General features: G+C 46.3%; 2 protein-coding genes across 2 annotated transcripts in view; one reads left to right on the top strand and one right to left on the bottom strand.

The window, feature by feature from the left end:
* The window catches only part of STK32A (serine/threonine kinase 32A), an 82591-nt gene extending 77918 nt beyond the window's left edge, over positions 1-4673 (top strand). Inside the window, exon 9 of the mRNA XM_008691687.2 lies at positions 4605-4673. Coding sequence (XP_008689909.2) covers positions 4605-4673 — 69 coding nt within the window. The remainder of the gene's footprint in view (positions 1-4604) is intronic.
* A 9303-nt stretch (positions 4674-13976) lies between these two features.
* The window catches only part of DPYSL3 (dihydropyrimidinase like 3), a 58719-nt gene continuing 47622 nt past the window's right edge, over positions 13977-25073 (bottom strand). Inside the window, exons 9-14 of the mRNA XM_040622263.1 lie at positions 22409-22565; positions 21596-21737; positions 19755-19925; positions 18339-18518; positions 15758-15920; positions 13977-14350 (exon numbers count right to left, since the gene is read on the bottom strand). Coding sequence (XP_040478197.1) covers positions 14262-14350; positions 15758-15920; positions 18339-18518; positions 19755-19925; positions 21596-21737; positions 22409-22565 — 902 coding nt within the window. The 3' untranslated portion in view covers positions 13977-14261. The remainder of the gene's footprint in view (positions 14351-15757; positions 15921-18338; positions 18519-19754; positions 19926-21595; positions 21738-22408; positions 22566-25073) is intronic.

Raw genomic sequence — 25073 nt, 5'->3', positions numbered from 1 at the left:
ATAGAGAAAAAAAAATTCACATGAATTTCTACATTTTTAGTTGATTTTAATCTTGACTTTTAATGTTAAAAATATTTTAAAATGTTAATATTTTAAATATTTTTCATGTTATATTTTAAGTAACATTTTATATGTCCATATATGTATATAAATCTTTATATGTGTTTATATAAATGTTTTGTTTATATATTCTATATAAACATATATACATATACAAATATCTAAACATATTATGCAATAATTTTACATATATTTTAAATACAATATTTTATGTATATTTATATAAATATGCTTTGTTAATATATGATCTATATTATAAACATATATACATATATAAACATAAAATATTGTATATGTAAAAGTGTTGTATAATATGTACGTTTATATATTTAGGTTTTATGTAATACTTTAATGTTAAAGAAAAACACTTGGTGAACTATACTCAAAGAAAAAAAAACACAACCTTTAGCTCAACTAACGAAGGAAAAAAGAGGACCCATATCAATAAAATATAAATGAAAGAGGAGACATTACAACTCCTCTCTGTAGGAGACAGCACAGAAATGTTAAGAGCATAAGAAACTACTATGAACAACTATATACACAACAAACTAGACAACCTAGAAAAAAATGGGCTTTTTTTTACTAAGAAGAATTCTTAGTAACATACAACCTACCAATTCTGAATCACAAAGAAATTAAAGATCTGAAGTTACCAATTACTAGTAAGGACTTTGAATCAGTAATCAAAAATCTCCCAACAACGAAAAGCCCAGGACAGATAGTTTCACTGGTAAATTTTACCAAACATTTAAAGAAGAATAAACATTGATCCTTCTCAAACTCTGCCAAAAACTCGAAGAGGAGGGGACATCCCCAAACTCATTTTATGAGGTTAGCATTACCTTGATACCGAAGACAGAAAAAGACATGAAAAGAAAAGGAAACTTCAGGACAACATCCCTGATGAATACAGATGCAAAAATTCTCAATAAAATACTAGCAAACCAAATTCAGCAGTACATTAAAAGAAATGTTCATCATGGTCAAGTGGGATATATGCCTGGGGTGCATAGATGGTTCAACATATGCAAATCAATCAATGTGATATATCACATTGATAGAATTGGAAGAGAAAAATCATATCATCTCAAGAGACACAGAAAAAGCATTTGGCAAAAATTCAACATCTGTTCATGATAAAAACTCATAACAAATTAGGTATAGAAGGAACATACCTCAACTTAATAAAGGCCATGTATAACAAGCCCACAGCTAACACCATACTCAGTGATGAAATACTGAAAGCTTTTCTTCTAAGATCAGGAACAAGACATGGGTCCCCACTCTCATCTCTCCTATTCAACATAGCCCTGAAGTCCTAGCCAGAGCAATCAAGCAACAAAAAGATATAAAAGACATCAGAATTGGAAAGGAAGAAGCAAAATTGCCTATTTGAAGATGACATGATTTTATATATAGAAAATCGTAGAGACTTCACCAAGAAACTGTTAGATCTAATCACTGAATTCAGTAAAATGGCAGGATACAAAATTATCATATAGTAGCATTTCTATATACTGACAATGAATTATCTGAAAAAAATCAATCAATGCTATTTACAATAGCATCAAAAAAACAATAAAATACTTAGGAATTAATTCAATCAGGGAGGTGAAAAATATCTATACTGAAAACCATAAGACACTGATGAAAGAAATTAAAGATAACACATATAAATGGAAAGTAATCCTGTATTCATGGATGGAAAAATTAATATTGTTAAAATGTCTGTACTACCCGAAGCCATCTATAGATTCTGTACAATCCCTATCAAAATGCCAAGGGGATCTTTACAGAAGTAGAACAAAAAAAAAGTCATAATATCTATATGGCACCACCAAAGACCCCAAATAGGCAAAGCAATTCTGAGAAAGAACAACAAAGTAGGAAGCATCATATGTCCTTGTTTCAAGCTATACTACAAAGCTAGAGTAGTTAAAACAGTATGGTATTTGCAGAGAACCAGACACATAGACCAATGGAATAGAATCAAGGGCCCAGAAATAAACCCATACAAATACCATCAATTAATATTGACACAGGATACAAGAATACTCAACAGAGAAAAGACAGTCTCTTCAATAAATGGTGCCGGGAAAACTGGACATTCACATGTAAAAAAAATGAAACTAGACCCCATATCTTACAAAAATCAACTCCCCAAAATTAACTCAAAATGAATTAAAGAATTAAATGTAACACCAGAAACCATAAAACTCCTGGAAGAAAAGGTAGGAACAAAGCTCCTTGACAATGGCCTTGGCAATGATTTTTTGGATATAATACCTAATGCACCAGGACCAAAATAAACAAGTAGGACCGCATCAATAAAAAGACAACTTACGAAATGGGAAAAATGTTTGCAAATCGTGTATCTGATAAAGTGTTATTATCCAAAAATGTATAAAACTCATACAACTCAAAAAAACAAAACAAACAAACAAAAAAATACCAAATAATGCAATTGAAAAATGGGTAAAAGACCTGAATAGACATTTTTCCAAAGAGGATATATGAAGGCCAACAGGTACACAAAGAGGTGCTCAACATTACTAAACATCGGGGAAATGCAAATCAAAACCACACACACCTAGTAGAATACCCATCATCAAAAGACAAGAAGTACCAAATTTCGTCCAGGATGTGGAGAAAAGGGAACGCTTAAACACTGTTGGTGGAAATGTAAATAGGTGTGACTACTAAGGAAAACAGTATGGAGGTTCCTCAAAAAATTAAAACTAGAACTACCCTATGATCCAGCAATTCCACCTCTGGGGATAGATCGAAAGGAAACACAAATACTGTGTTGAAGAGATACCAGCACTCCTATGTTCACTGCAGCATTATTTATAATAGCCAAGACATGGGTGGACGGGTAAAGTTGTGGTATGCACACACACACATGGTAATATTAATTCAGCCTTTAAAAAGAGGGAAATCTTGCTATTTGCAACAACACGGATGGACCTAGAGGGTGTCATGCTAAGTGAAATTAGAATGACAAATGCTACAAGATCTCAATTATTTGTGGAATCAAATCAATCAACGAACTCATAGAGAAAGAGATCACATTTTGGGTAACCAGAGGCAGGGGGGTGGGGTTTGGGTAACTGGATAAAGGAGGTCAAAAGGTACAGACTTTTAGTTATAAGATAAATAAGCAGCAGGAGGCAAAGGACAACATGATAGCTGCAGCTAACACTGTGGTATGATCTAGAGAAAGGTGTTAAGACAGTAAATCCTAAGAGTTCTCATCAAAAGGAAAAACCATTTTTTTTTCCTTTTCTAATCTATAGGACAGTTGATGTTAACTGAACTTGTTGTAATTATTTCACAATATATGAAAATCGGGTCATGATGCTATATATCTTAAACTTATACAGGGCTGCATACCAATTATATCTCAATAAAACTAGGGGAAACACAATACATCTAATAAAGATGTTTCTAAGAACACTATGTATAAGCTTTATATATTTATTTATATAAATATATAAAATTTTTAAATAAAAATCTTGGGGAAAAGCTGCTTCCAAGAAGCTCTATCAGTTTTTATTTACCCCACGGTTTCATGTCATCATGATTGATACTAGAAACCCTCAGGGTTACAAATACCCCACTTTGAGAACAAGACTAAGTGTAGCAGAGCCTTCTTTCTCTCCTTTGTCTTGCTCCCCTCCCCACTCCTCTGAAATGTCCTCTCCTTTTCATTTGCCTCTGCTATCACCTAAACGTGCACTCAGGAAAGAAAATTCTCCAGTACTTGAAGCCTTACTATTTCCTAATTCCTAGATTTAAAAAAAAAATGAATAAATCAATAACTATTTTTTCCTCAGGGAATATTTTTTTCATCCGAAGTCATCTGGAAGTATTTTGTTGCAGACTTGTAAAACATTTGATCTGGGTCTGACACTGTCCTGGGCCTGATGATAATCACCATTTTGAGGTTAAATTTTCTCATTATAATGGAGAAGTCATCAAGAGATGTTGAAAGCTGGATAGTACAGTCAAAGCAAATGTTTTGCATGTCTTTGAGAAAGTCACAAGATCCTGCTCATTGCTCCTGAGGTCTATAGTTACCCGTTGTTGAAGGGAACATTCCAGCAGAACTCAGTGTTTCCAGGCTACTCATTAAATCCAAGTAGAACGTCCAAACCTTTCACAGCAGGCCAGGAGATGACTGGCGAGTAGGTAATCAGCTCAGTAAACCCTCATTCCCACCCACCTCGAAGCCATTGTTTCTTCATGGGCTGACGTCAGGCTCACAAGCCAAAACCCACGTCCTCCTTGCTGTGGGGAGCAGAGTTGACCTGCTTTATCCTCTGGCGGTTTCTTCCTTATTTGCTCCCCTGTTACTCTAATTGGGGTCTCCTGCCACATATTTTTAGATAGGTGTCCATTGGGAAGATACACTGGCGCTTGTGAGATTTAAGCCAGTGGACAGACAGGAGGTCACTGGCTGTTTGACGTTTGAGGATCCCCACTGGTCCGCTAACTGCACCTCTCTCTCCCCACCCCACTCCCACCTGTTCCCCCGGAAGATGTGCCTTCTTCAAGAGCATCTGGAGTCTGTCCAGAAGGAGTTCATCATTTTCAACAGAGAAAAGTAAGTAAGCCCTGGTTCCGCAGCAGCCCAGCAGACGATGGCGTGTTTCTGCCAGACTTACTCGCAGAGCCTTAATAGATTTTCTAACATTTATTTCTTCTCACATCAAAAATGATATGTATCCATAATAGAAAGAATTGGAAAATTCAGAAGCTCCCTCCCCTGCCCCCCGTATGAGATTTCAAAAATTGCACTAGGTAAATTAGCTTAGCACCAAGTTTCTGTTTCAGGGAAGGACAGAGGCATGGGACTAAAAACACTTAAAATCAGTGACGTGTTTAAGATGGTTTCCTTGGCTCATGCCGCTTTATACATCGTGGGGCTTAATTCTATCATTTCAAAGCTTAAATTGTTTCTTTTTCTTTCCAACAATAAGCCCTGGTTGTTTGTTTTTTTCTTTTAAGAGTAAAAAGGGACTTTAATAAAAGGCCGGCTAATCTAGCCTTGGAACAAACCAAAGACCCACAAGAAGAGAATGGCCCGAATAAGGCGTGAAGTCCTCCACATCTGCTTGGGACACTTCCTGCCACCTCAGGCCAGGAACTTCCTGCCAACCCAGGCCGGGAATTGCTGACAGTAGTTCTCACCTCTCCACACCTCACACACCTTAGAAAATGTGTACGAAAGCCTTTGGGAGGAGGCAGCGTGACAGACGGAGAGTCCCGGGTCTCCTGGGATGGAGTTTCACTACTCATGAACTGTGTGGCCTTGAGCAAGCCACTTCCCCACAGTCTCTGCTTCGGGTCAATCATCTACGATAAGAGGGTCACACTAGAGGAGCTCTGCTCGCCCTTTCTATTGGTACCATTCTGTTACTCCACACAGCCTTTATTTTAAAAGGAATATTTAGATGTAGATTTATTTTTCCACTCATTCTAACTACCCTGTGACAAATGGGCAAATGGACACTGCCGGGTGGGCGATGATTGCGTGAGGCTCTTCAGAGCTAGCAAATCTCAGAAACAGGTCAGAATCCCCCCATCTGATTGAAGAGGGCGCAGGAAATGAATCAGGAAGCAATGAATGGGAGCAGATTAGAAGAAACCAGATTTCTGAGGCTTTCCAGTGGTGTTCTGGAGTCAGCACACCCTATCAGCTCGTGTCCGCCAGCAAGAGCCTAGTGAGCACATCACTCCCATCCCCCAGACAGTGATGGGAAGCTGGGCAGCTGAAAATGGTGATGATTGGTAAATACTGGCAATATTTACACCATGGAAATGGGCAAATGCTTCAAATCCGGGCTTTTCTTCCCCAGACAAGCCAGCTGTGAAGGAGTTATTAGAATACTGCTCACCTTCTTCTAGTAAGTATGCTCCTTGAGAGGGAATTGCTGTCTTATCAGAGACCTGTGTCTGGGGAGGACCGGAAAATAATACTGTCACATCGGGACTATGTCTACCTTGTAGTCCAGTCAAGCTCTCCCTTACGGTGCAAGGGTTATAGTCTGAGTAGAATGGAGGTGAATTTGGAAGAGGGTAAAATTTACACTTGGAAACTCCCTTAAATTACACACACTATGGTAGGTATCTTCTCAGCGAAGCCCCTGTGCAGTGAGCCACCTCTCAGTAATGAAACTAATCACCATTTGGGGGTTTGATTTTGTCTTTTATTTTTGGTCTCATTTTTGGCCAGTATCAGATGAACCAAAATGTGGAACCGATTATACATTCCTTTATAGACTGGAATAACAGAACTACGAGATGCCGCTCCGATCACCGAAACCTTGTCCTTACAGACAGTAAGGCCTTGCCAAGATGGCAGTAAGCAGGCAGCAGGGAAGCCCAGACAGAGAAAACAGGCAGAAGGAACAGATCCCACACCCGCCACGCCAGACCTCCAAGGAGGCAAGCAGCACTCAGGCAATTAAACGTGGGTAGGAAGCCAAAGCTGGATTTTAACTTGACCTCCAGGATTTTCTCCTGAGTTAACAGGCCCAGAATTCCTGGCAGAGCTGTGAACAGTGCCTCTCTGCTGTGAGAGCAACCATATTTTTGTTAAGAATTAAAACCAGCTCTTTCCTTCTGATTCTTTTTTTTTTATGGTTCCCACATATTATTTGCCTGTGCTATTTTGCTTTTCTCCAAACACTATAGACTACGCACTGGCCCTGACTCCATCTCTGATTATATATGAAAAGAGCAAGGGGAAGAAGGTGACCCGGTTCTGTTCCAGGCTGGTAACCCCAGGAGTGTCAGGGGCCACTGGCATGTTTCCAACTTGCATCTTTCATGCGTTTTGACTCAAGTCCTGATGCTCTGTAGTCCCCTGGTGCCTCCTCTTGCTGTGACCTTGTGTGTGTCATTGCAGGGAAAGACTTCGAGAAACACTTGCCGCACGACAGTGGGATCAGAGGCTCTCCGTGGGGAAGGGAGCCAGCTCTCTATGCCATTTGTACAATGTATAACAGGATAGGAACCCCATACCATGTCTGTAGTCTGAACCCCCTAGTTTTTATTTCCAGTGAGTTGCTGCTGTGCCTGAGGCACCTCTGTGGCCAGTCAGGAACCGTGGACACACCAACTAGAGAGCACAGCCTCCAAGCAGTAAGATGGGTTTTCAGTCCTAAGCAGGTTACAGACCCACCACGTGTTTCCAGTTAGAAATGAAAAAGCATTGCATCTAGAGTGCAGAACAACTGATTATAAGCATCTCCCACCACCACACGTTTGAAACATTAGGACACGTTTTCCAAAGACCAGAAGGATGCCTAAACCTGCACCATGATTGCTAGATGATGGTATCAGATTCTTTGGCTTTATTCTGTAACTTGGGCCAAAAGTTACTATCTTTAACCAGCTGGAACATGTCTCATCAATTAGATTTGTGACAACCAAGGCTCAGGGCTCAGAATTTTAGAAAACAAGCCGAGTATTGCAGCCCTTTGTCTGGAATTCCTACAATGTTCTTCTGTTTCCTCCCTTAACCTGTGTGGAGCATCTGAGAAGTCCAAGCAAGACCAGAAGCATCCTGGTTTTGTCACTCTTACACGCAAGCAGGGCCACCCACCCCCTTGCATTCAGTGACCCCTAGTGGGTGGGTGGGCACCCAAGCCCGGCAACCCTGCCCACGCCCCGAACTCCGTGGAAGTCCATACTCTGCTAATGGCTAACACATCTCGAGGGCAGCGCTGGTTTGGGCTGGGGTCATGGCCGGGGCAGCCGTGAATGTCCAGCAGCACAAAGCACTGCTAAATGAATTACGGTCACTAATTAGTAGTGAAGCATCTTGGGATAGGAACGTTTTAACCGGAAACGACTAGGCTGTAGATCAGCACAGCTTCGTTAGATTGGATGGGCAGATACATAGCTCGGGAGAAAGGATGTAAACGAGCTAGCAGGACACAGTGTCACTGCTTTCCATGATGCAGTCATGCTAAGGCTTTCATTCTCCAGCCGACCGAGGAGGCGTGCAACACATCGTGTTTGTTTCAGCAGCCAGGCGTGCTTGCATTGTCTACACAACATCCTGTTTCCTCCTGTCCGCCTGTGATTGCTCTTTCTTGCAAGCTCAGTGTGTCTGATGTTAGTCATGGATGTTCAAAATCCATATTTCAGTGATCTGCGCTGTTGTGAACAGGCAGCCGCTGGGTGGGAAACACGTGCTTCTGTTGATATAATGTAAATGTGCCCTGGTGTATTAAAATGTCTTCTGTACACAGTAAGCCACTGGTCCTTCCTTGTCAGCTGTGTCATTGTTTTTCCTACAGGTAGGGCTGTGGGTGCCCAAAGTCACCTGCTCGTACTTCTCTTTCCCACTGTGAGGACCGTCCTCGACCAGGGACAAGCTGGTATGAGAGATGACGTTCTAGAACGATGGAATGGAGTACCATTTAACTGATCCACAAACAGCAAACCTAAAAGCCTGACCCCCTTAGCATTCACACCTTAGGGAGCACAGCCCAGAATTCCAGATTTTGCCCTTCGCTCGGACCTCGTCCGTGACAGCCCATGACCCTCTTTTTCAGCACTGGGCCTTGCTACCCTTCAGCATCTTTGTCCTGTCCCATTCCATACACCGGAACAGTAGGAAGATGTTCCAACCCTGGGACAGGAGCGTCACAGGCAGCTCTGGATCCTTGTAGCTGGAAGCAACTTCCTTTTACGCCCACAGACGCTTAGCAGCCAGGCCAGCTGGTACCCTGGGCTTGTCCTGAAGTCAGTAGGCTCTTGTAAGTCATGTAGGCTCTGAAGTCCTAAATGCTGAGTGACCTGTTGTCCAGGCCATGTCAGGTGCCTTGTTTTGTCCCCAGTAGCCAACTGAGCACACGGCAAGATCTAGAACTCATGATTCTGAAGAGTGCCACCCTTAAGTATGTGATCTCATTTTTGTCAGTTCTTTGGCCCTTCCATCCCCCATTTCCTGCTCATGGTTGGTGTCCCTTTTCTGATGGCTTGATGGTAGCAGAGCTGATTCCAGAGGTTCTTTGAAAGCAGAGAGACCTTTCTTATGCCTGTGCAGTACTCTCATCCCCTGCCTGGTCAGGTGTGACTCAGCCCCAAACAGCTCTCACCCACAGAGGTGTGAAAGTCACTATGTCTGTTTCACCAACATTTTTTAAAAACACTGCCTCATCTCTTGTAAACCCTACAACCTGAGTTCACTTTAGTTAAGCTTTGCCCATGCCCTTTAAACCCACTCTAATCCTAAGCAGAGCTCAGTTGCTGCCTTGGTCATGATCTGGGACAGGTATTTCACCAATCCTGAGTTCAAGCTGCAAACAGACTATGGGCCAAACCTTGAACCTCAAACTAAATTGTGCCGAGTGTAGTTTTTGATGTTTTCTAAGCTTCAGTGTTAAAAGCTATCATCACTCTACGCTCCTGTACTGACAGCATTGTTCTACAGACGCGAGAAGGGATCACGACACATACAAGCAATTAATAAGAAAATACCATTCTCTGGTCCCCATGTCCACCTGCTCCAAGCTACACACAGCCTCTTCACTGAGCAAAACACTCAGGCCCTGCAGGCTTGAGAAAGTGCCACGGCCATCTGCTGGTTTTGCCCATCCAGTATCCAGATCTGGTATCACAAATTGGTTGTTCTGGGTATGATCCAGAGTCCTCAGGGTTCACCTGGATCTGGGGCTGGGCACATGACCAGGTAGGGCTCATTAGCCTCAGTGTCCTAGCCAGGATGCCTAATCCTACGGTGAACACAGGTCCCAAGCCAGGCCAACCAAATTGGTCTCTTTGGTTGGAACTAGTGAGGGAGCCTCTCTCCTTCCCAAGTTGCTAGGCAGGCAAAATGAAAACCAGGGGATGCCGATGGCCAGTTCTACTCCCACACCCAGCTTTCCAAAGAAGCACTTACTGAAAGCAAGCAGGGCTAAGAGATTAGGAGAAGTTATGTTCTAGACCCAGCTATGCTCCAATCAACCCAATTCTATCCCTGAAGTTCTCATTACACCAGACTTTTAAATACCCTTTTCAAAAAAATTTTGTGCATATGGTAGTCTACCATTTGCAATGGGAAGTATCCCATACAATATGGAAGTGGATCCAGGTGTGTTTCCCCAAAGAGAGTTTACCATAATAGGTTCACTGGGATGTTAAAAGAGGATATAGGATAGAAGGGTTCAGCAGTCAAAAAAAGTTTGAGAACCTTGAACAGGACAAATTCTGAAAGGCTTACGAGATCTCTCATACCTTTTAATTGGATGATAGGACCTTAAATCTGTCAGAGAAGTAGCTTAGTAAATAATCCTTTCCAACACGCCAACACAACTTGGGATCAGTATGTTAAAGAATATACCTTGAGGGATGCCTGGGTGGCTCAGTCAGTTAAGCCTTTGGCTTGGGTCCTGATTCTGAAGTCCTGGGATTGAGCCCCGAGTCGGCTCCCTGCTCAGCAGGGAATCTGCTTCTCCTCTGCCTCGGCCCCCCATCCCCTGCTCGTGCTCTCTTTCTCTGGCTCTCTCTCTTTCAAAAATAAAATCTTGAAAAAAAAAAAAAGAATGCGGTTTGGAAAAAAAAGAACATACCTTGGAAAATGCTTAGTTTGAATTTCCTCAAAGTCCAGGCTTTTAGGGAGAAACAGAATTTCTTTCAGGGGATGACAAAAAACAAACAGATGAAAGAAACCCTCTCAGGATCTGTACTGGACTCAGCCAGACTTTATCTCAAATGGCAATGCGTTTTACATGAGACAATCCTCAGAAAAAACTTCAGTCATTCTAAGTTCTAATAATGGTCATCAAATTCTATGGCCAAAACAAAAACTCAACCTCAACCGAGAAGATAGAAACCCCCCAAATTTCCTCTGGAAACCTCTTGTTTTCATCAAATCTGCCCCTCTCGTTAACCATGTCAGTTTTATTGCACAATTTTCATAGTGCAGGTGAAACGGCACATCGCGTACAGAAGAAGGCTGGACGACAACATCCGTAATTTCATAGTTATTTTAATAACCAGGTGTACATTAACAGTCACTTGATGAACTTTTCTTTAATCTCAGCTAAACTCAAAACACAGTTTTCTTCACGGTTCAAACCAAACAGCTCTTCACGTTCCAGAGCTGCCTCACAGCTACCACAGATCACAGGGAGATTTACGGTCTGTTCATATTCACCAGACACAGAACTGAACACCCACACACCGTTTTCCAAAGAGGGAACTTGTACAATGAATGCTGGCTGCCCGGGACAGCCCATGGGTATATCTGGGACTCAAGCTGGAGTTTTCCAGGGGGGAAGGCCTGGGAAGCTTGTGGCTAGAACCAAAGTCAGGGGGGCTCATCCACCCTGTTGGGAAGGGCCTCTCAGGGCGAGTGCAAGTCCAGTCTTAGGATTAAGGCCTTCACAGCAGAGCATGACTCTCCTGGTGTAGGCATGAGGAAAAAGGCCAAAGGGTGACTGGTCTTTGAAGAAAACCCATTTTCAGGATGACTACAACCCTGCCATTTTTAAAAAGCAGAAAGAGAAGAAACACCTCTACGGGGTTGGCTGATCTAACGATTCCACAAATACCTTCTCAACTACCTAAGATTATGGCCCTCCCAGAGAGAACCCCAGCTGATTGCCATCTGGGTAAGGAATAATGCGAGAAGGTTGGGGGGGGCAGGGCAGCCTTAGAGAGGGGCCAGGTCCAAGAGACGAGAGGGCAAAAGAAAGCTTGGGCAGGAGAGGAAGGCCCAGCAAGCCCTCCCACACGTGGATGAGATGCCGTGAATTCTGAGAGCGCAGTGACTTGCGTCATGTTCTCTTCCTAAACCCTGTGCATAGGGAGGGCACTTTGCTGTGTCTTATGGAAAAGGGCGCATTTGAATATAAATTTTAACTTAAGTAACAAAGTCAAGGAAAGGGGGTTTTCTTGCAATTCTTAGGAATCTCTGTGCTTGGGAAGTTACTTATAGTAAGTGAAGAAAGGGAGGCCTTCCCAGATCACGTTGCCCATCATGAAGGCATTAGCGGGCATCCCTGCAACCTGGAAAGCTTGTGTAGGATATGAAGTTCTGGTTGAATGCTTCATTCAGCAGTCCCAGTGCAGTGCAGATGACCAATCTGGCCACGAAAGATTTATTGTCATGGCACAGACAGGTCAGGGAGGGAGGAGCTGGGCTCTGGCTACGTAAAAGGAGCAGATGGTACAGAAGAGGACGCCCCCACTGGTTTCTTGTCTTTTCCTCCACCTGGTGGTTGTGGCTGGTACTGCAACACTTCCTACAGAACAGCCCAGCCACTGAGGTATATAGCATACACGCTTCAGATCTCACAATCTCCCTCTGCCTGCAAAACTGTCATTCTGAGTTCTGCGACAGGCCCCCACATCTTTGAGTTATAAATCAAGAGCTACATGCTCCCCTTAAGTTTCCTTTAAAATAAAGGCACCATGAAAAAGCCTTAAAATTGCAAGATTCCTTATTATGAGGAGAAACGATCATTTTCAAGAACAGAACAGTAATTAGCTGGCTAGGGGATATCCTCTTCCTTGGCTATTTCCAAATTCCTTTTTAGCCATGCGTTGTGCCCTTTCCTCTGGTCTTCAGCTTATTAAAGCTGCTGTCAGAGAGAATGGCTTCTCCTGAGCACCTGAAAGGTGTTTGAGACCTGCTCTTTTTCTTCCAAGTACCTAGTACACAGGGTTAGGGGTCCTAGCAGCTGGATCCCCCAAGCACAGATATTCTGATCCCAGGGTGAATGTACTTTTTTCTGCCTCTGGGCCTCTTAGTTCTACAGCTCTTCAGCTGGCTCAGAGAACTTGCTCCAACACTGAATTTTCAGAAGTGGCAGGCCAGGGAAATGGACATTGAGCTTCACTTCCGTTCTGGGCCACAGAACACAAAGCTGCCTGTCATTTCCACTCACCTTGGGAGGCTTTAAAAGGAAAGAAAAAGCTCCCCCAGAGGATGTGCTAAAGGAAGAGGAGACAGATGGTTCAGGGCTGAAAAGCAGACCCATGGCCCCAGAATGTGCTCCCCCAGCTCCACAAACGAGCTTTCCTAAATCCTTGCTTGGCTCCCGTCTTAACTGAGATTACCTGTTCAGAGCAAAACTCAGAGAACACCTAACCACTTTCATTTTCAAACAAAAAATCCTATTCAATCACAGATGTGCCTGGATCTTGAGACAGAAAAAATCGGCCACTAACCTCCAGCAAGAGAAGCCCTTCCGGGGGTCCCAGTTCGGTTGGTCCTAACTCGGGACGCCGGAGGCACGCTGCTCTTCCCGGTTCGCAAAGCCGTGCGAATGAGAGGTGATCTCCAACATGTGTTTAGAGGAAGGTGTGTGAGCATGGCTGCCCTCATCCCAAGGGCCTGTGTGTGCTCCCAGCTGTTGCCTTTTAAAGAGCACCAAAGAGGCAGGCAGGACAGAGGAGAAGGGTGGTTTCCTCTCTCCTCTCTTCCTTCCCAGCCCAGAAAAGAGGAGAATTTGAAAGCAACGCTGAGAAAGAGGCCCCACCAAACACTGGCACAATCAAACAGGTGAAAGTAATGGTTGGGTTTTGGTGTTTTAATAAAATGTTCAAAGGAATAAAATCTAGGAGGGGATGTGAGAAAGTCTGGAACCTGAAGACTGCCTGCCTTCTCCACAGACCCCTGTGGACCGTGATGAAGGGACAGCTGCCCCAAGTAGCCATCTTCCGTGGAAATAAACGTGCTTCATCAACACAATACACAAGCCCCCTTATGCTCACCCACCCACCCGCCTCCCCCTCCACGCCCTACCCCAGCCCCTCTGAGCCTTCTGCCTCGCTCTGGGCTCCCACCACCCCCTCACCCCAAATAACTGCGTCCCTTTTGTTGATTTTCCTGACATCCCAGCTTTGTCTGTCCCCTTGTCATAAAATGCAGCACTACACACGCTCTCAACACTATATAGCAGACTTTTACCTTAGTAGCCTGTCTGATTGCATGCACGTAAATGCGGGGAGGCAGGGTCAAACCAATCAAGGCTATGCATGAACAGAAAACAAAGCAATATTCGTAAAGCTAGGCAAGCGAGTGTAGCATCGGAGAAACATAAGGCTTGAGGCTTATTGATTCTTTAGATCGCAACTGTTTGGATTCGCTTTCCTTCTTAAATATTGGTGTACCATTTTGGCTTCAAAAAAATCTCTTCTTGCTTCTGCCCCTCTCTTTGGGGAGGGGTCGCTTAACTCAGGGACGTGATGTTAGAACGGCCTCCAGGGGGTGCCACGATGCGCTTGCTGGCCGAGCGGACCCCCTCATCCACTTGGGTGCCTGAAGTTGGCAATACATTCCCAGGAAGAGAAAAGGGAGAGCAGGGTGTGGACGAGAGAGAAATTACATTAATTTTCAGGGTGTCAGATGGCAAGTACCATCCTGGCCTCATCTCCCAAGAAACTTCCATTCCAGTCTGTCAAGCATTCCAGGCATTTCATATCCACCCTCCTGAACACCCGTGTCCGCCAGGAAAAACCAGGTTCTCATCTAGATGCCATCGGACCCTTAGCATCATAAAAACGACAATAAAAAACAAGGCCGATGATCTGAGAAACAGCTGTTTTACATTCAGCGTGCCGAGCAAAGTCTCACGTGGCCCTCAGACACCTCGCCCAACCCTCACCACTATCCTGCCACAGGGAGCTACTGTGATTGCTCCCATTGAACAGAGGCTGTGACTGAGGCTGTGAGAGCTTAGGGAACCTGACCAAGGTCTCACAGCCCGGCCCAGTGCTGGTCAGGCCCCTGCAAATCAGCATGGAAGGACGCACTCGCGTGCACCTACGTCCATTCACTGGGGAGCTGCCAACACGTTAGGGAGCAGGTCAGCCAGGGAGCAATTCAAATGGCCAAAAACACTGACAAAAATTACGTGTGACAATCATGCAACCTGTGGCAACATCGCCTCAAAACCTGCAGCTTTCTCCTTCTGCCTTCCTCCCCTGACCCTGTCCTCTTGTCTCTTTCTGGCTTCTGCCATTTCTCGCTCCTCTTCCTTCCCTAGACCTGTTCCTCTTTACCTCTCCCTGCCCCTCTGGTTGTCTTGCTTCCCTTCCACTTAAATTGTTCATCGTAGAGACGCAAATCGACATTTACTGTCCCCCCTTTTAAGACTACTGGCTATGGAGGAACTGGGTAATTATTTTCTATCAATATCAGTTCTTAAAAGCGTAGCTGAGGTTAATGGTACAGCTAGCCCAGGGTAAGTACGTACTCAAGGGCAGCTCGTGCAAGCACCACCATTATTACTAGGAGGGGGGCGTGTGGAGAGTAAAAATGCCAGGTTCGAAGAAGCCCCTGCAATATCCACTCTCTTTTTACCCTGGGCACACAGAGACGGGACAACACCACGCACAGCTCCCATGGTCTCACGTGGAAAATCAATACCAATTCCTAATGGGAAGCCTCTCGCCCCCGCCCCAGCAGGTGTGATCGCTAAGCAGAACTGGTCATCGTTTAAACCTGACCTTTAACCTCATCGAGCCCTACCCTGCCTTCTCAAGGGGACTTCTTTTTGATTGGGCAAAGCTTCCTGCTGGCTCCCCTCACTGTCTTTCTCAGAAGGTGTTCCAGGCTCAGGTTCGGGCTCAGCTTGGGCTCTTTCCCAGATCACCCGCCAGCTTGGAGCGCTCGCTGCTTCTCCCTTGTCCCCCTCCCCAGCGAGGGGCACCATGTCCCACTCACCGGACAGGCTGAATCCTGACTGATGGAGGTTCCTCACGGGCGGGTTGGGCCGCGTGGGCGAGCCCCGGGTGGAGCCTGCGGGGGTGCCCCCTTTGGGCGTGGTAGTCAGGTCAAACACCGGGCCGTCGTATAGGCCCCTCGGGACGGCGTGCAGGTCTGCCATCTGCAGCAGAGAAAGTGAGTCACCCCTGAGTCTGTCAACAGTTAAGGGCTGTGCTACGTAGCAAGATAAGTCAGGGAATTCAGGGGGTGGTGGGAGCCAACAAATAATAAAATAGGGTAATTTTAAGGAAAGAAGATGCAGACAATAAAGGGGGCGTGGGGATAGAGTGACAGTGGAAGAGGTCAGTGAAGTCCTCTCTAAATAGGTGAGCTTCCCTCTTACAGAACAAAGGAGGCTGTTGTGGGGCCGGGCAGGAGGACGCTGCGAGGGGCAGAGGACCAGGGTAGAAGGCGGCGCTCCCCGCAGAGGAAGCAGGTGGGGCAAATGTTGCAGATGGAAGGACCGCCTGTAGGCCTGGAGCAGAGGGAGCGGGAAAGGCAGCCGTTTGGGCCAAGGTCTACGTGCTGGCAGGGTAAGGTCCGGCGGGAGCTCCACCCACACACTCCTCAGCGCGCAGCAGAGTTGACAAACCACAAAGGGAGCGTCCTGCAGACTGACCCCCTGGCCTCGCTGTGGCTGTGAACCTGTCCTGGGACTGGGGAGCCAGCCAGCACCACCCGCCCCGCCCCACACCTGGCACGCTCCAGGCTAGGCCTGGTGCCAGGAGCGGGAGGCAGGGGCAGGGGGGTCACACGAAACATGGTGCCTCCCCCAGAGGGGCCCCCGGTCTATCAGACACAGGCTGCCGGATCACGCAAGGCAGCAGTGCAGCCCGCACAGCACCTACGCCCATGTCCTCTCCCCGGCTGCCAGAGGAGGCCAGCAGTACAGGGCGGCCCACGGTAAGACGCTGATCACATCTGCCACAGAGCCTGCCCTCCCCTCTGGGAGCGACTCAGGTGCAGGTACAGAGGCGACGCTCATGACATCTGCAGGTGCGGACAACTCAGGTGGGACCTTGTCTCTAGCCGTGTTCCCCAAAAACTTTAGCCAGTAACTCTGGAGCTTCAACATCTCTTTGGGTGCAGAATCTAAGTCGCATTAATGGAAATAAAGACGTAATGTAGATGGTAGGCTTGAGTTCCACTCTCTTCTCTAGTAGGCCGCAGCCGGGGTGTGCAGTTAAACTCCGTACCGCCTAACGTTAGAGGCGGGGCCGGTGCAGGGATTTAAAACGCTGTCAGAAGGGACACCTGGATGGCCCAGTCAGTTAAGCGTCTCTCTTGGGCTCAGGTTATGGTCCCAAGGTCCTGGGATCCAGTACCGAGTCAGGCTCCCTGCTCAGTGGGGAGCCTGCTTCTCTCTCTCCCTCTGCCCCCCCGCCCTGCTCTTGCTCTCTCAAAATCTTTAAAATAGAATAAAACGCTATCATAAGCTGTGCAGGGATATTCAGACTAAAGGACAGATGCGTCTGGAAACATACACGTGCTCTAAGAGATGGTGAACCTCACTCCGCGAGGACGCCAGGGGCAGAACAGAGCACGAGTCGACTGCAGGGAGGGAGCCTTGCGGCCCGCAGGAAGAAGCCGGTTGTCACAGGCAGAGAGGGCAGCTGCCTCCGCAGACAGCGAGGCTCCCTGCATCCGCTCTCAGAGGCTGGATGTTCACTGGCGGTCTGGGAGTAGGTTGGGTGCTTGGGTACGGAGTTCCCGTGAGTCTGTCTTTAATGGCCACTACAGTGTGTCCCCAGCCCCCCGCCTCACCGTCACCATGACTGAAGACTCACGCTCCCAGCTGCTGGGTGCTGGCCCATCCCATGCGCACAGATGACTGTGTGCCTTCCAACAGACAAGGTTGGGACCGGGGTCAAATTCCACCCCATCCCAGGGCTGGTCTAACCCCGCTCTGTGGATCCCTAGCCTTACTGGAAGGCAACCGTGTGGCGGGTGTGGGGGTACTGGGGGCGCTGAAAAAACAGACTTCTGGGCCTCACCCCTTAATTAAGTAGAGTGCTCAGTTTGTTATATTTAGGTAGATACACAGACACACATATGTGTCTGTGTATCTATCTTTCTACTTTATGAAATCAGGGACATAAACAAGATTTTATGTGAACCATAGAACTAGTTAAAAGGGTTATAAACATTTGCCCTATGGAGCAACAGTGGATGGAAGAAATGAGACTGGGAGGGGTGGGTGTGGGCTGCTGATTCTCACTGTACGCCTTCAAGAGTTATTTTTTTAAAATATATAAACATTTTGAATTATTAAAATTTTAAATTATTTTTAATTGAGAGTACTACAAAAATGGAGGAAAGTTATTTGAGAAAAAAGGTTCCTTGGGCCAAAAAAGTTTCGGAAACCCCCTTTTTATAGTACATTAAATCTGTGCAAGTGTCTCTGGAGAAGAGATCACTGCTGTGAACTTCTCTGGGAGGGTCCAAGGCCCACAGACTCCTCCCGATCCTGTGGTTACTGTCCCTGGGCCTGAATGGGACACAGTCCTCCCCCCACCCCCAGGCCCGGCCAGCGTCTCACCTTCCTCCGGGCTTTAATGCGCTTGTAGACGTAGTCAGAGAATGGGCTGCAGGGGATGAAGCGGCCGGCCCCCTGGGTCACGTGCAGGTTGCCATCTTCCAGCATGATCTTGCCCTGGCAGATGACCACCAGAGGAGCCCCGCGCAGCTCCAGCCCTTCAAAGATGTTATACTCTGCAGCCTAGAGACAGGGGTGAGGGACAAAGCCATGAGTGGGGGTGAAGGATGGGGAGAAGAGGGACACGGTTTTCCTGGGCGTGGGGCCTGCCTTCAGCCTCACTATAACCAATGCACCGGGGAAGCCAGGAAGAGCCTCCAACGCCACCAGAAGCTTTGGGTGGGTAGAAGCCCTCGGAGAGAGATGGCTGCTAAGTAGAGACTGGACTTGCCAACAAAGAGAAGCATCTAAAGATTTTTAGAAAGGCCCTGGTGTGGACGGACATTTTGCCACTGGCGGTGTTCAAAGAGAAGCTCGGAAACTGTCAGGGATGCTGTGCTTGGCCCTGCTGTACGCACTGGGTGAGTGGGTGGGCTCCACGACCCTTAGGTCTCCACTAGCCCAAAAGTGAATGATGTGACACAATGTTTGAATGAAGGCCATCCCCACCAAAAATGGGATTTCTCTCCACAGCCTTCATTTATTCACCAAGCAGGAGGCATTACTGCAAAGGGTCAAGGACATCCATTTGGAGTCCAGATGTGTGGGTCTGAATCCTAACTTCACCATTTACTTGCTGTATGAACTACTGAATTTCCCTGCACCTCCATTTCCTCCCCAATAAAATGCGGATGATAACAGTGCCTGTAATGGAGATTCAGGGAATGAAAAGCACACTGCCTGAAACATAAATGCTTTAAAAATATGAACTATTTTTACTAACACGAATGAAGCCGTTTCCCTTAGGGACTGGGCTTTAATTATTATCCTTTACACGAAACTCCTCGTGAGGAAGTTGTCTGGGCTGCTGACCAATTTTTTTCATGTTCTCTCTCCTTTTAGGTGCAGGGGGGATCCTGCCCTCCCCGCCCTCCTCGGGTAAGGTCAAGTACAGGGCTGGCTTGGGCCAGTGCGGTATGAGAGGAAGGGCCATATACCACTTCTCTTAGGAAACCTTTCTGAGCCAGTACTCCAGGGACCATGACCTGGTCCCCGGCCTCAGCGATCACGGAGGCGGGTGTAGACATGTCACCTCTGTGTTGACTGTGCTGGGAGCAGCCCCCTGCTGACCCATCAAGGAGAGCAGGAGTGAGGAGTAACGTACTGAGGTGTTACGTCACTGAGAATTTGGTACGGTTTGTGACTGCGACCCATCCGGGTCTAGTTGGCCTGGCACAAGGCACATGCACACATCTCTCCTGGCCGACTTCCACCCGCGCCTTCTCCATGCTGCTCTTCTCCCGCCTGCGCGAGCCTTACCGACTGGTGGTTCTTGGCGGAGACGATCTTCACCGCGTCCGGATCCCAGATCACCAGGTCACTGTCAGAACCCACAGATATTCTCCCCTTGCGGGGATACAGGTTGAAGATCTTGGCGGCATTTGTGCTTGTCACAGCCACGAACTGGTTTTCATCCATTTTCCCGGTGGCCTATGGAAATACCAAAAAAACTCAGCGCAGGGCTCCCGCGGTCAGAGCACCGTGACCATAGGGACGGGCTTCTGAGGTGATGAGTACAGACCCCACCGGCAAGCTGCCCACCTGGCCGCGCTGTCCCGGTTACACGCACAGCGGCTAACCCGCAGCTTCGGGAGGCCGTTACGACTCCTGGAGTGTGCGTTTTCTCTGGATATGTGCATACACTTACTTCCTTGCCCCTCTAATTCCAAAAAGAATTACAGAGTTCCCAGTAAAAACACGTGTGGTTACGAGCTCCTTCTTTAGATATTTATTTGTATTTGCATGGTCACGGGATAAGCACGGAAGAGCTTCCCCCAAATGATAATAATGGTTAACCCTGGGTTGTCGAATTATGATTGATTTTTGTTTTCTTTCATGTGTGTGCTTTTCTGTGCTTTCCAAGTGTTCTTTTAATGAGAATGTATCACGTGGAATTAAAAAAAATATATATTATTTTTAACAATTCCAGATTGTACTAAGATCACTATATATTCACAAATATGTACCAGTGTTGAAGAAAAAAACAAAACCTAAGTATGTGAGAGAAGAGACAAAAATATTTATACTTTTCCTCTTTACAAAACAAAAAGCCTGGATTTAGTTTCAAATCTAACTTTGAACTTCCTAGGAGCTAAGATAAGAAGGGAAATAATATGGTGGCTTACACTGTGTAGATGAATGAGGCATTAGTTCATAAGCAATATATGTGGCTCAGAAATAATTGTCTTTAGGGTTTTTAAAATAAAAGAGAAGGGGGGCGCCTGGCTGGCTCAGTTGGTAGAGCATGCAACTCCTGATCATGGGGTTGTGAGTTCGAGCCCCATGTTGGGTGTAGAGATTACTTAAAAATAAATTCTTTTAAAAATATAATAAAATTAAAAAATAAAAAGGAAGTGATCAACTTAATGAGTTAATTATTATTTTTACTAAGACCTTTGGGACAGCCTTCATTTGCATGGCTATTTCTTTTGTTTGGTCAACAATCCATCGTACAGCCTAGATGACCACACACTCAGTGAAGGGCATCCTTGATGAGCAAGTTGACTTCAGTCTCTTAGGCATACACCCCTTGCTTACCTTTTTTTTTTTTAAAGATTTTATTTATTTATTTATTTATTTATTTATTTATTTATTTGACAAAGAGAGACAGCCAGCAAGAAAGGGAACACAAGCAGGGGGAGTGGGAGAGGAAGAAGCAGGCTCCCAGCAGAAGAGCCTGATGTGGGGCTCGATCCCAGAACGCTGGGATCACGCCCTGAGCCGAAGGCAGACGCTAATGCCTGCGCCCCCCAGGCGCCCTCCCAGGCGCCCCCCTTGCTTACCATTTCAACGGGTTCTGTCGAGACGTTTCAAAAGAAGTGATAACACTCTCCAGAGAAAGAATTTTGATTCACTATTAAGTACAGATCATTCATGCCATCAGATGAAGGGTCTGTATGTGTGGCTCCTAGTTCTTAACAATCTAGAGGAGGAGGTCTCCTCACAATCTCAAGGCTCATCCCTCTAGAAATGATATTCCTACACCACTTGAGACACATGGTTCCAGAAACATCTCAGCAGGCATGAGGGCTCACCTACAAAAAGCAGTGGCAGGAGGCTCTGATCTGGCCCTGGCCCCCATCCATGACCTTGATCCTTACCACAGCCTTGTCCCAGATGACAGACATCCGCTCTTCCACACCATTGGTGCCCTCAGGGATGGCTGTGAAGTTGTCCTTCCCAATCGCCTTCTGGGCAGTGCTGAAGGTGCAGTGGGCACTCCCAGAGAGCTGCAGGTCTCCACTGGCAAAGGAAAAAAGCTCCATATAAACCAGAGAAGTGGCTTAGAGGCACCGCTGGGGACAAGCATCAAGTGTCTAAAGTCAGCATTCTGAATTCGAGGACTTGAGTTTAGGATCCTTTCTGTACTTCTTAGCAGCTGTGTGAGCATAAGTGAGTTCTTTCCCTCCCCGGGGCTTACAGTTAGCCCAAATGGAAAACCAGGGGGTTAGATCATCTCTGGGTAACAAAGTACAAGAGACCCAAATGAGTGACGGGACTGACCCTACATGTCCTGGGGGCAGGGTCAGCCATCAATGAGCGTCCCTTTCATTTCAGTTAGGTGCTGTTCAAAATTAGACACATGATCTGACCCTCAGTTGCTTAACCTGTAAAATGGAGATGACAGTCCCTCGCGCATACAGTTGTCATGAGGATCGATGAGTTCATGTGTGTAGTCTCGCCACAGGACTTAACACATGCTATATGTTAACTGCTGCTGTCATTATTAATATGATTACTGTTAGTCATGTGTAAACTATGACGGGGAAGAGCCCGTTGCTCTCCATGTGTTCTCCTCACTGCAGATTCTAGTCTAGCTGATGGATGGGCTGCTCCAGTCCTCATCCCACCCTCCCACCCCAGTCCCACGAGGTTTCCACGGGATGCATGCTGCTCGTCATCCCCGCACCAACCTGGCCAGCAAGGAGTTGATGTAGTCAGGAGTGGTGGGGTCAGGGCTCAGAGGTGGAGATGTCACAAAGGCAGCTGCCTTAGCCCAGTTCTTGCTCCAGTAATGGGTTCCATCTGTGCCGAGGCTGGCAGTGATGGGCTCACCAAAGACCACGTTTCCTGCGATGGTAGGAAAGAGGTGATGGGTTTGCTAACGTCTGTGCTGCTCTGGGCCAGGCTCAGGTAATCACGGCCCCGAGCCCTCCTCAAGGCTTGTGGCTCTGAAGTCATGCAGGCCTGGGGTCAAGTCCATGTGCCCACCTTTTCTAAGCCTCTGCTTTTCTATCTGCTAAACATGAACAATGTCGTATCCCCTAGCTCACAAGAAGCCATCGGTTATAAGGTGCAGCTTTGAGCCCCAATTTGAGGCAAAACAAAAAATGTATATATACTGATTCTAAGATTCATTGACATTTCAGAAATGTTAAAATATGGACTAGGCCTTTCCTGGAATAGATGAAATAAGACCATGTCTACTTCTCAGGATTCTGAAAATGAAAGGATCTGGGGGCCCCTGGGTGGCTCAGTCAGTTAAGCATCTGCCTTCAGCTCAGGTCATGATCCCAGGGTCTTGGGATCCAGCCTCATGTCGGGCTCTCTGCTCAGCGGTAGCCTGCTTCTCCCCGGCCTGCTGCTCCCCCTGCTTGTACTCTCTCTATCTCTGTCAAATAAATAAATAAAATCTTAAAAAGAAAAAAACTTAAAAAAAAATGAAAGGATCTGGCACGTACAAAGTGTCTGGTACACACGAGACGCTTGGTGACTGCAATTTCCTTATGCTACTGCTACTCCTTCCCACGGCAGACGCCCGAAGCCCCCAGCGCGCCTGCGTGCCTGGGAGCTGCCAGCTCCTGCTTGTTGCAAGGACATGCTCTGGTTCCACAATGAGGTTCTCATAATCTTTCCATCATGCTTGTTATTCCATAAGCTAAAACAAGGAGTGATATCTGCTCGAGGGCACCCAATAACCTGGGACACATCAAAGATGAGGCTCACTTCTTGGACCCTGTGTCTGCAATTCAGGGTTTATATGCACAAACCAAGCAGCAAGGAGAAGGGATACTGGGAAATAAACTGATCTAAGCTGAGCTTTTTAAAGAAGAAGGGAGAGAGAAAGAGAAGGCAAATGCTGTCTCACAGAAGGTTGTTTGGTACCAAGTTTCTCTACACCAGAATCTTGGGCAAAAGATGCCCCATAAAGCCCAGGACTTCTCTAGCTTCAGTCTTCCACCTTCCACATTCAAGTTCCCCCTATTGTCAAAGTGTAGGAAGGCTCTATGGCCAAAATTATAAATATGTCTTGCCTTCCTTCAACTCCAATCTATGGGTTTTGGTTGCCTGGAATTCTTTGCCAAAAGAATTCTAAATATGCTCTTGGTTTCACTGTAAGAGTCAAGACTGACTTGTGATGTCTGCCATAGGCAAAAGAAGGAATCAATGGCAATGATTCATATATGACAGCCCTGCTCTTTGGGAGGACGGGAAAAAGGATCCACACAAAACTAACGAGAATTTCAAGGGCTCTCTAAAGCAATTTACCCAACTACATCATATAGGACCACAAAGAAAGAAATGGAGGTCAAGGCAAGCCCCAGGTACTATTAAGAGAAATACGATCTTAGAAGTGGAAGAACTCTGGGGCGCCTGGGTGGCTCAGTTGGTTAAACGTCTGCCTTCAGCTCAGGTCATGATCCCAGGGTCCTGGGATCAAGCCCCACATCGGGCATCTTGCTCAGCGGGGAGCCTGCTTCTTCCTCTCCCCCCGCTCGTGCTCTCTCTCTCTAATAAATAAATAAAATCTCTTTTAAAAAAAAGTGGAAGAACTCTCCCTTCAGACTGTCTTTAGATGGAAGAGTAGAATAAGCAAAAATTTTAATAATGGTTGGGTTTGAACACCAGCTCTCCCAGCTGGGAGATCCTGACACATTGTGCTTCAATTTCCTCATCTGAAAAATGGGGATAATGTCTATTTCTCAGGGCTCTTTGACAATTCTGCGTAACAATAAATTTGAAGTATTTATCTCTGTGCGGGGCATACAGTTGGTCCTTATTAAACTGTGAATCCCTAATATTAATTCTGAGCAGCTATGCAGAGTTGTTGAAGAATACCTGGTGAGTGAAGACACCGGACTTCAGGTCAGGAGGGAAGAGAGTAAGCCCTGCTATACTCTCTCCCTGCTCTAAGTATGCTTCTTTCCTTCCCTGTGAATGACAGGTCCCAAGATGTTTCCTGGCTTCCGTGTCAGGAGTCAGCGTTTCAGCCCTGAAACAAGGTCTCCCTGCCTCCCGGCCACTCTGGAGACATGGCTATCCTAGCTCTTCTTGCCAGACAATCATGAGCCAGAAGGCGAAGGGTGAGGCATCTTTCTCCAGGAGTTTAAAAGAAGACCCAGTGTATAGTGGAAGCTCTCTGTCCTTGAGACTCTCGCTCATCCTGAGATGGTTCTGAGGGAGGATGTAGCCATGAGCAGAAGGCATGAGAGTAAGTATGGTAGGTGGTCTTGGGGAGAGGGTGGGAGGGTTCCCCATGCATTTTTCTTGCTCGCTTGCTTGCTTTTTTTCTTTTTGCCTTTCTCCAAGAATGGGAAAGGAAGATTGGGCTACTTTCCTGGCTCTCACCCAATGACT

Source organism: Ursus maritimus, unplaced genomic scaffold (assembly GCF_017311325.1).
Source record: "Ursus maritimus isolate PB19 unplaced genomic scaffold, ASM1731132v1 scaffold_5, whole genome shotgun sequence".
Classification (NCBI taxonomy): Eukaryota; Metazoa; Chordata; class Mammalia; order Carnivora; family Ursidae; genus Ursus; species Ursus maritimus.
Note: the sequence above shows the minus strand (reverse complement) of the source record. Positions and strands in the feature narration are given on the sequence as shown.